This window comes from Populus trichocarpa, unplaced genomic scaffold (genome assembly GCF_000002775.5).
Source record: "Populus trichocarpa isolate Nisqually-1 unplaced genomic scaffold, P.trichocarpa_v4.1 scaffold_25, whole genome shotgun sequence".
Classification (NCBI taxonomy): Eukaryota; Viridiplantae; Streptophyta; class Magnoliopsida; order Malpighiales; family Salicaceae; genus Populus; species Populus trichocarpa.
The window spans coordinates 80,904-91,667 of NW_026291139.1; the positions used below are offsets into that span (position 1 = coordinate 80,904).

General features: G+C 34.9%; 2 protein-coding genes across 3 annotated transcripts; both read left to right on the plus strand.

Annotated features, from left to right (window-relative positions):
- Nucleotides 1-1,475: 1,475 nt before the first annotated feature.
- Nucleotides 1,476-6,787, plus strand: LOC127904822 (TOM1-like protein 5). 2 transcript variants are annotated; one of them, XM_052449779.1, is made up of 11 exons: nt 1,476-1,785; nt 2,421-2,509; nt 3,376-3,485; nt 3,796-3,874; nt 3,959-4,057; nt 4,151-4,264; nt 4,520-4,683; nt 4,827-4,902; nt 5,625-5,710; nt 5,805-6,002; nt 6,209-6,787. In XM_052449779.1, exons 3-11 carry the CDS (start codon nt 3,385-3,387, stop codon nt 6,537-6,539), a joined length of 1,248 nt encoding a protein of 415 aa, XP_052305739.1. In that variant the 5' UTR covers nt 1,476-1,785; nt 2,421-2,509; nt 3,376-3,384; the 3' UTR covers nt 6,540-6,787. The 2 variants fall into 2 exon arrangements, with proteins under 2 accessions (XP_052305739.1, XP_052305740.1); XM_052449780.1 differs by having other exon boundaries at nt 1,480-1,499.
- A 144-nt stretch (nt 6,788-6,931) lies between these two features.
- On the plus strand, nt 6,932-8,949 carry LOC127903868 (UDP-glycosyltransferase 88B1-like). Its single transcript, XM_052449778.1, has 2 exons — nt 6,932-7,910; nt 7,992-8,949. Exons 1-2 carry the CDS (start codon nt 7,018-7,020, stop codon nt 8,509-8,511), a joined length of 1,413 nt encoding a protein of 470 aa, XP_052305738.1. The 5' UTR covers nt 6,932-7,017; the 3' UTR covers nt 8,512-8,949.
- Nucleotides 8,950-10,764: the final 1,815 nt, after the last annotated feature.

The window sequence follows — 10,764 nt, forward strand, 5'->3', positions numbered from 1 at the left end:
AAGTTATTTATTTGACTTAGTAAAACCTAACTAAATTAAAACAAGAAAAGTTATTTTATTCTTAAAAAGTAAAACAATGGTGTTTTTAGTTAAAGTAATTGATTTGAATTCATCAATAATTCAGTGAACTGAATCAAACTATAATAAAAGTTATTTTTAAAGTATTTTTTATTTAAAAATATATTAAACTAATATTTTTTTTATTTTTTAAAATTTATTTTTAATATTAGTTCATCAAAATAATTAAAAAATACTAAAAAATTTACTTTAAAACAAAAAAAATCAAATTTTAATAAAAATAATAATTCAAGCACAGTGACAAACAACATATATGATACCCTAATCAAGCAAGTCTGATAATTATGATAAAAGATGCTGCAATCACTTGAATGTTACAGACCTCAAGGATCACAGAACCTCATGTTGAAGGACTTGATTTATTACTAATTTTGAGAACCCATGTCAGTGTCTCCATGGATGAAAGTACAAGAAGCTACAAAGGTGCAAAGATCACAGGCAAACAAAATCCAAGTCAAGTCTTGTCTATAAAGGAAAGCTCATGAAATGGTAATGGTATCAAAGGAATCAAAATGTCCAGCACAGCAAATGGCAAGCACTTGCCATTGCCAGGTCTGAACACTCTGTCTCCCCCACCTCTCCTTCTCTGCCTTTCCTTTTGCAATTAATTATTACACTTTGCCTGCACGCTTGAGAGTAAATTATGTCTCTTACACTCGCCCATTTCTCATGCCATTGCATCACCTCTGATCTGTGTCTGTATATGGGTTTTGATAACTTGCCCTAGGCCTAGGTCACCTATACATATAAAGAACCCTTCCTCATTAAGACAAACCTTTCCCTAGCCACATGGCTCTGTAATTTTAATTATTGCTCCCTTGTTTTTGTTTTCATCCTTCAAGCATTCTTTTGGTCTATACTCTGAGTGTTTATTTTCTTTGATCCAGCTAATTTTTTAAAGTATATTTGAAGTTATTTTTTATATAAAAAGATGTTAAATTGATGTTTTTATATATGTTTTTTTTTATAATTTTAATGTATTTTTAATTAAAAAATATTATACATTGTATTACTACATGCACTTAAGAGTATTTTAATATTAATCTAAGAGTATTTTTATATTAATCTTTTATGTGACGGAGCTAAATTTATTTATTATATTTGTTCAAAGACATTCTATTTATTTTAAAATTAAATTATTTATAAGAATTTTATTTATTATTATTTCGTATCAAATTTGCATTGACTCATAGGAATTTGTTTTTAGCTTCTGCAAACCATTTTTTTAAAGGAAAAAATCCTACCTTTCTCTGTAACACATATACACCTGGCAGGACAAATCCCACAAAATGTCGTTTTAAGGTCACATACAGGTGACATTATAGTTGTCTCCATCATCACCTTACAAGGAAAGCTTTAAGCTTTTTCTCTTTTATTTCCAGGCAGCAGCCTTCCTAAAACTTTAACAAGCAGTAGTGATAGTAAGTTAGATCCTTTCTGTTTCTTGTACAGCTAACTGTATTATAGATTTTAGCAAAAGATAAGAGAAACAAAAGCAAAAGCTAAAAAAAAGAAGAAAAGAGAACACCCCAGATAAAGAAAAAGCCAGTTACATCCCTGCTAAAAATAAGAAAGGCTTCATTTTGATCTTTCTTTCTTCATTAACTTGATATTGGTTCTTTGAAATGTTGAAGCTTTTCAGGGTTTATAAACTCTTCATTGATTTCCTCATCATTTTCTCTTTATTCATTGCAGTTTTTCTTACAGGTATGTATGTTGTCTTTTTCTTCTTGTTCTTGTGTTTCTGTGTGTTTTAAGATTTGAAACTGTTACTTGGGTTGTGGGGTTTACTGGGTTTAGGATCAAGTATTGATCCTTTCATTGTCAGGAGTGTTTAGATATATTATTTTATTAATTGGGTTGTGTTTGTCCTTTTCTTTTTTGGATGTTTGATTGAGATCTAGAGATGATTTGACAGTACAGTTTCTGTTTGGGTGCTGTGAGAAGGAAGGAATGTAAATAGTAACTGAAAGCTTGAATCTTGGAGCAGATTGGTGTACTTTTAATTTGTTTTGTTGCCTCTGGTGTGGTAAAGTTTGTCCTTTGGCTGTCTGCGCAATGTTTTTTTCTTTTTCTAATCTGATGTTTTGTTTGGTGCCCCATTTGCACAAAAGTTCAGATTATAAAAACTTCTATGGTTATGAGTTTAATACATTGAAATTGAGAATGTAATATGTTTCTTATGATTCAGAAGGAACCAAAAGAACTATGAAGTAAGCTTCATTATTAGGTTTAGAGTGCATAATGACTGTCCGTGCAAGGTCTGCAATTCGAAAGAGTCCGAAACCTTTTGTCTTTGAGTAGGTTTGTGATTAATTTATGCTTTATTTTGTTGTCTGCAGAATAGCAAATGATGCTCTCGCAATTTCAAGGTTTTTGCTGGACATTAAAGACGGTCATTTGATTTATTTCTGGCTTTTTGTGAGGGAAAGTAAGTCTAAATGCTTTTGACATTTCTGCAAAAAAAATTATACGGATGCTTAAAAACAAATCTTCATTTGAATGTCGACCTGTGTTATACCTCTCACCCTTTCTGTTCTTCTACTCAATTACAGTTGTTTAAAGGTTCTAGTTGCATATGATTGAACCATCTTAAAAGGCTTTCCATCGAATTTTTCTTAATACCAGTCCATTAATTCTCTTATTCTATCAGTTACACTGCTAAATTTTCCACCATAGCATTCTCATTTTGATCATGGCCATATAGCATTCTCATTTGATCATGGCCATTTTATGAATCTCTTATGTCTTTATCGCCTGACGTTATAGCTGGCCTGGCACCATCTAAACATTTTCCCTTTATTTGGATTTGAATTTTACAATGTAAAGACCAGATGTTTCCCTACTTTCCATTCAAATTATTCTAGTTTTATGGTTGATGTCTTCCCTGATGTTCCCTCTCTCTGTATTGATCTTATCTATTGTTTGGTCATTCAGCACTGTTGGGCTTCTGTTGCTATCCTAAAATTCTATTATTGTCTTTTGGTTTTAGAAATGTTATATGCTGGTGTCGTGATGTGATCACAGGCAAAATGAGTAATCTGGCTTGTTAGAGTCACAAACATGAAGTGAGTTGATGGTGAATTGCTAGCAACATTGTAATGAGGGAGGGAGGGGGGGTGGGGGATGGGGATTATATGTTAAATTGAGCTGTGATTTATGATCTTATTTGTAATTTCTTATTGTAAATTCTTGATCATCTTTTCATTTGTTTCATTTAGTTTCCTCCTGGCTTATAGACCATATGCCATAAGAATGTCTCCAATCTTTTACTTTTCTTTATATTTTGAATTCCAGAATAAGCAGATGGCAGCTGAGCTTGTCAGTTCTGCAACCAGTGATAAACTGACTGAAGTAGATTGGACCAAAAATATTGAAATCTGTGAATTAGTTGCACGTGATGAAAGGTACATCATATTGCCTGCATTAAACACTTAAAAAGACATTCATGGGGAACTATATACTTGTTTCTTCAGTGTTTTAGTTATTGTAAATGATTTTTTAATGGTAAATCATGTTTAGGGAATGACCACTACTGTTAAATATGATCTTGTTCAAAGACTTGCTTTTAAGATGTTATTTTTAGAATCTCAGTATCTGAACTGCTAGATACTGAATAGGATAAAGCAAGCTGTTAGTTTGAACTCTGGTTCTTCATTTGCTTCCTTGTCATCCTTGATAAATTCATAAAATGGATTTGTTGATTCTAATCTGCAGGCAAGCTAGAGATGTTGTTAAAGCTATTAAAAAACGTTTGGGGAGTAAGAATGCCAATACTCAATTATATGCAGTGATGGTGGGTTGATGCTCTTGCTTTGTATGGTAGATATGCTTGGTACATTATATATAGGCTGACCACTTATTATCTCTTGTTTTGCAGTTGTTGGAGATGCTGATGAATAATATTGGGGAACAAGTTCATAGACAGGTGATTGATACAGGGATTCTACCCATTCTTGTCAAGATAGTGAAGAAAAAGGTATACCATTCCCTTCTTGTTCAAAGTTTGTTGATTCTTGGCTAATTTTACAGGAGTTGTAACTAAAATTTCACTGTTCCCCTTGTATTGCAGACAGAGTTGCCTGTAAGAGAAAGGATATTTCTTCTTCTAGATGCCACACAGACGGCTCTTGGTGGTGCTTCTGGAAAGTTCCCTCAGTACTATTCTGCATATTATGATTTGGTGGTAGGTAAATGTATGAAAAATGTGGTTTTTCAGAATTACTTGCTATGCCAATTAATCACTGCTAGGTTAGAAATGCTGCAGATTCATTGACATTTGATGGATTTCAATTTTTTCTTCTTTGTCCACGTAATTTCAACTGCTGACAGGCTTTCCTGAAAACTAACAAGCTTGTCTGTGCCATCATATCCCTCTTTTGCTGTGGAGTTTTTTTTTTTTTAAATCCTGAAAGTAAGCTTGTTTTAATTTCTTCTCCAGTGTGCTGGAGTGCAATTTCCTCAAAGACCTCGTGAAAGACCATCAAATCATCAGGCCACCCAAGAAAGTAAGAAAAATACATTAAATGGGGAACTTGCTGCCGCTAGACATGAGGTGGGTGCTCATCCAGTACCAGTGGAACCTCAAGTTGTTCCTGAATCCAGGTATCTTTTGCTGAGTTTGTTGCATGATGCACAGATCTTAAGGAAGGCTAGGTGCTTGTTTCTATCAATCAGGCACAGAAGAGGAGGTTTAATTGTTTACCACAAAGAATAGCCATTTCTAATCTTGCATTTATTGTACCCAGTATTATTCAGAAGGCGAGCAATGCTCTGGAGGTTTTAAAAGAAGTCCTTGATGCTGTTGATTCTCAAAATCCTGAGGTACTTTTTTCCCCTGCAATTTTGAATTTAGTCTTCCAATACTTTCGGCTACTTGTTTCTATCAATTGCATTTTCATCTCTCATGATCCTACAATTCGTACTGGATCAACTTCCATATTTGACTTCCTTTGTGAGCTTGTGCCTTTAAACACAAAAGCAAGAGAGAGTTCCATGGCTCTCAAGAATTTTGAGAGCCATTAATTTTCTGCACTGTGTGATTATTATATACCATGGTATGTCCAAGCATTCTGCTTGAATTTTTCAATTCTCAATGACATCCTCTACTAGATAATGTAAAAGATCCTTTTTTTTCCCTCGAGGCTTGATATTGAACTATCTAGTGTCTTTATTTTTTTCGTGCATAACAAATATTTTCCATGTTAATTTCTAATTTGATGCATGAGACAATTTAATATGCCCACCCCAACTAGTTTGGGATCAGGGCTTTTCTGTTGTCATTAATAGTAAAAAAGCTGGTATATGAACCTCGTTTATTTTGCTTCAATGCCAAATTTTCTGTGTCCCCTGAAGTTTCGCTGTTAACTCATGTTGATGACAAGGGCTGTAGCTTATAATACAGAAGTACATGGCACACGAACAATCTTGGATGGTTGACATTTATAAATTGCTTGTTGCTTAATTCTTTTTTTTTTCCTTTTTTTTTTCATCTTGAACTGCACTGGTGAATTATGAGTGAGCATTTCATGACATTTTTCTTTCAGGGAGCGAAGGATGAGTTTACTCTTGATCTTGTGGAACAGTGTTCATTCCAAAAGCAGAGAGTAATGCATCTTGTGATGACTTCTAGGTAAGGCTGGTTTCTGGTCAATTTGGCAGATTTGAATATTAGCCAGTCTCGTAATCGCACTTGAATTGACTCTCTTCCTCTCTTTCGTGTCCAGGGATGAAAAGTTGGTCTCTCAAGCTATTGAATTGAATGAGCAGCTACAAAAAGTTCTGGCAAGACATGATTCCCTTCTATCTGGGAGGTCTACAGTTTCAGATACGACTACCATTTCTGATAGAACTACTACAACAGCAAATCATTTTAATCATGAGGAATCAGAGGAAGAGGAGGAGCCTGAACAGCTTTTCCGAAGGTATGTTTATGTCATCAAGGCTAGGCTTGTATTTGGTGAAAAATAATTGACCTGTATCATTTGAACATGTAATGTTTTTCATCTGAGGAGCAAGTTATAACCACATGCGAATCAAGCTAGTAGTCAATTCACTTTTGAAAGGAGTTTATGCTATATGCATGTTTTAATCCTGGTTCAAATTGCCGTGTCCTTGCAAAACTTGGCAGGTTAAGAAAGGGGAAGGCTTGTGCAAGACCTGAAGATGAAGGCAACTCAGAAGAGCGTCTTCCTTTGGGCTTGCTTGGATCGACAATTCCAGGAGATAGGCTGAACCGTCCACTTATACGGCCACTTCCATCCGAGCAGCCACAGGATCCCAACGCAAATTGTGCACCTGTTGTAATTCCACCACCACCTGCGAAACACATGGAAAGGCAGAAATTCTTTCAGGAAAAGAAGGCTGATGGTTCTGCTGTGTCTGGCCACATGAGGGGTCTTTCGTTACACAGTCGCAATGCCAGCAGTTCCTGCAGTGGAAGCATAGATTTTAGTGACTAGGGCGATTTTCTCAACTCATGGTTTTTCATCAGTTTGTATTTAGTGGTTTATGGTGGTATGTCTATCTCATGTACTGTTAATGGGAGTGTTTTTTTACTGTTAGTCAGGTACTAGTGAGGTGTTACTTCTGTTTCTGAGGAGTTCTGCCCTAAGTTTGCACTTTTAAGCAAGCTGGAACTCTGTTACTGTCCTGGAAGGGATTTGTACACGAGATTTTTCTATATCATATACCTCACTGGTTATCATCATTTTATGAGATATTACTTTGGGGAATAACTACTTCCCTTGGTGCATGGCTGAATAATCATCCCTGTAAAGTGTAGTTCACGATGTTGTCTCTGACTCGTCCGTCTCTTGAGAGGTCAGCTTTCCATTGACTTAAAACCCTTTTATAAATCATTCCCTCAACTTTTCAGGTGTTCATCTGCGGATTCATGTACCTCTTGTACTCCCTTCATCGTTCTGTGAGGGCTAAACAATGAAAGAAGCAATTGTCTTGTATCCAGCGGCAACCTCCCACCAGATGATCTCTATGGTGGAGTTAGCTAAGCTGATCCTGCAACACCATCCCAACATCTCCATTACAATTTTAGTAGCAATCATGCCTTTTGACACCTCCACCATTTCCACATATATCAGTTCCATCTCCCAAACAAGTCTTCCCATATCCTTCCTCTCCCTCCCTCAACCCAGCGAAGACCCTCCTGGACCAGCGGCTGCAGCCACTTTGGGTAAAGCCGCATTCGATTATATCCGCCTATACACCCCTAAAGTACTCGATGCCCTCAAAACCATCTCTCTCACCTCCACTGTTCTCGCTTTCATAATTTCCACCTTCGGCATCACTTACGACACGCCCATCCCAACTTACTTATACTTCACTTCTGGTGCTTCTAGTTTTGCCAGCATCCTCTACTTGCCCACCATCCATAACCAAACTACCAAGAGCTTCAAAGACCTTCCCAACAATACCCCTTTGCACTTTCCTGGACTGCCACCCATCAAACCCTCTCACCTGCCTGAACCCCTACTAGATCGCGGCCATCCTGCCTACCAGGAATTCTTTAGCCTTGGTACTTTACTACCTAATTTGAAGGGGATGATACTGAACACTTTTGAAATGCTTGAGCCACAAGCGATCAAAGCTATCACCGAGGGTGCTTGTGTTCCAAAGGGCTCAACCCCTCCTTTATACTGCATAGGGCCAAGGATTGTTGATGCCAAACAAAGGGGTGCCTCAGATGATGCTTTATCAAAATGTTTGCTGTGGTTAGACAAGCAGCCAAGCCAGAGTGTGGTGTTCTTATGTTTTGGCAGAAAGGGAGCTTTCTCTGCACCTCAGCTGAAGGAGATTGCTTTTGGCCTGGAAAGGTATAAATTATTGATAGTTTATATACCTATATATATATGGCTTGTCATTTGTTTTCTTTTCCTTTGTTTCTGACCAAATAGGAGCAAACAAAGATTTATGTGGGTGGTGAGGAATCCACCACCAAATTCCGACACGGAACGTGGCCTAGAGGAACTACTGCCAGAAGGGTTCTTGAAAAGAACAAAAGAAAGGGGTCTAGTGCTGAAATCTTGGGCACCACAAGCTGCAATTCTGAGCCACCAAGCAGTGGGTGGATTTGTGACTCATTGTGGGTGGAACTCAGTGCTTGAAGCAGTAACTTACGGTGTGCCAATGTTGCCTTGGCCATTGTATGCAGAACAGAGGTTGAATAGTGTGGTTTTGGCAGAGGAAATAAAGCTGACACCAATGCCTTTTTTAACAGAAGATGGTAAAGGAGGAGTGGTGAGCTCAGAGGAGGTGGAGAGAAAGGTGAGAGAGTTGATGGGATTGGAAGGGAAAGGATTCAGAGAAAGTAGTTCGATGATGAAAATTATGGCTATGGCTGCTTGGACTAATGGTGGGTCTTCCTTCACAGCTTTGTCCAAGTTGGTGGCTTCTTGGAAGCAAGAACAATCATAATAAACCATCTCATACTTTTCCAAGATTGGTTAGCCTTTCTTGGAAAAATCATGCTCGGATCATTGGATATTAAACCTATGTGGAATGGAATTGGAACAAGATTAGGAGGAAGGTTGATTGTGTTAACATTCAAGTTAATTAATAATTTTTTTTAAAATTAAAGTAATGTTATTTTGAAAATAAAAAAAAATAATGGTTTTTGACAACCATGTTAATTTTAAATATTAAGGGTAATTCATCTTGATACTGGATTTACCTACGCGGTTGTGTCGAGTTTCGTAATTGTGGTTTGAATCTCAAAAACAGAGTTTGATCAGGCAGGCCCTTAGCTCTCTGATTTGGCATGTATTGACATATTTGTTCTTGGCTTATTTTTAGGAGTTCTTGTGAAGTACTGTTTAGGCATCACTTGGATGGATAATAAGAGAATTTGTTTCTCATGTTATCGTTTTGGTTTGAATATGATGCAGGAGGAAGCTAATAAACAGTAACAATACAAAAAAAATATATTTTTTAATAAGTAAAACAAGTTGTCCTTAGTTTTATTCTTTGAAAAATAAATATATGATTTTTTTGAGAGTTTTACAAGGATTTTAAATAGTTCTAAAAATCATATTTTAACTAAGAAAGAACCTAAAGTTCTCTAAAAAGATAATAAGATTGGCTCAAACAATAATTTCTAAATCTAATTTTAGAAAATCCAACCATATGATATGTAAATTAATAATTTAAAAAAATCTAAAAAATCTTAGAAAAATAACAAAATTGACCTAAATAATAATTTCTGGATCTAATTCCAAGATAGCCAATTATCTGATAAGCAACGTAATGATTTCTATACGAAGAATTATTTATAAAGTCACTTGGAAAAAATTAAGTCTGATCCAACTGTCAAATTTTATGTTATTAAAATTTTAAACTATTAACCTAGTCTAGTATGTTTTGATATTTTTTAAATCTAAATCTATTTTATTAATTCATAAAAATATTTATTTGGTCATCTATATAGTTTATTTAAATCCCATCTACTTCTAGTTATATCATATTATCATTCAAAGACTAGAACCTAGCTGTATTACAATATAAAGAGAAATTTTTTAATGCATATATTAGAGAACGAATGATTTGTCTAAAATGTTGTCAAATGAGATTTAAAGTGCGTTTGGAATTGAAAGTAAATAGTGGTATACGTTTCAAAAGGTAATTAGCCTTGTAAGATAGAAAAAATAAATATAAAATAAATAAAAATATTCTTGACTTGAAGAGATAGATAAAGGTACAAACATTTTTTCTTTATTCCACTAACTCTTTTATTTCGAGATAATGATAAATATTTATTTCTTTTAAAATTAGATTGAAAATATTTTAAATTTATGAAAAAAAATTTTGATTCGTTGTCCTGTAAAAGTCAGGATAAGGGTTAGTTTTCATGCCAATAAATTTACATCCACACAAGTTAAAATATCGGCTTGGGGAGGAGATAAATGATGCAGAGTGCCTGAATTAATCTGTTCTAAGCATGAAAAGCTGTGATAATAAATTCATCAAACCAACTCCAATAGCTTACTTTTCATGTGACAGTGACCATAGTTTTTGTCTGTCCATCTTCAATTTGAAGGTCCATCTCATTCAACTGTATCCTCTCCTCCCTGATTGGTCTCTTAGCTAGCTGAACAGTTCTGCTATAACACCTATGGAGTTATTCATGATTTTGAGAATTATCCCAGAAAACTGTGGAATTAATTTTTTATATAAAAAAAGGGTTTTAACTGGGTTTATTAAATCAATTTTCACTCCGTTTTATTTAAAATTCAACCCAAATCAAATCTAGATAAGTGGATAATCTTCGTAAATTAAACCGAGTTTAATAACAATTATGCATAAAACGAGTTACAAATAATATTATTGCATGCTAGTCCAAGATTTTGGTTGTTGAAACAGGCAATGTCTCCCTTTTGATAGTGGCACTGTAATTTTTAAGACTGGAGAGTGGTGAACAGGATAATGTATTTGTATGATTTGATAGTCAATAAAATTGCAATCTTTCCATGGTAAGAATAGTTATAAGACCTTAGGGGTATGACTCAGTCTCAGAGCTACTTTGTGGATTACAGCAATAAACTTGAATTTTATTATTATTTTTAAAAATACTAGAATAATGTTGTTTTTAATTTTTTTTTAGAATCAAACACAATATTATTTTAATAAAAAGAATTTGTTTCTAAGTGAAATTTATTTTAGATTAGGCTATTT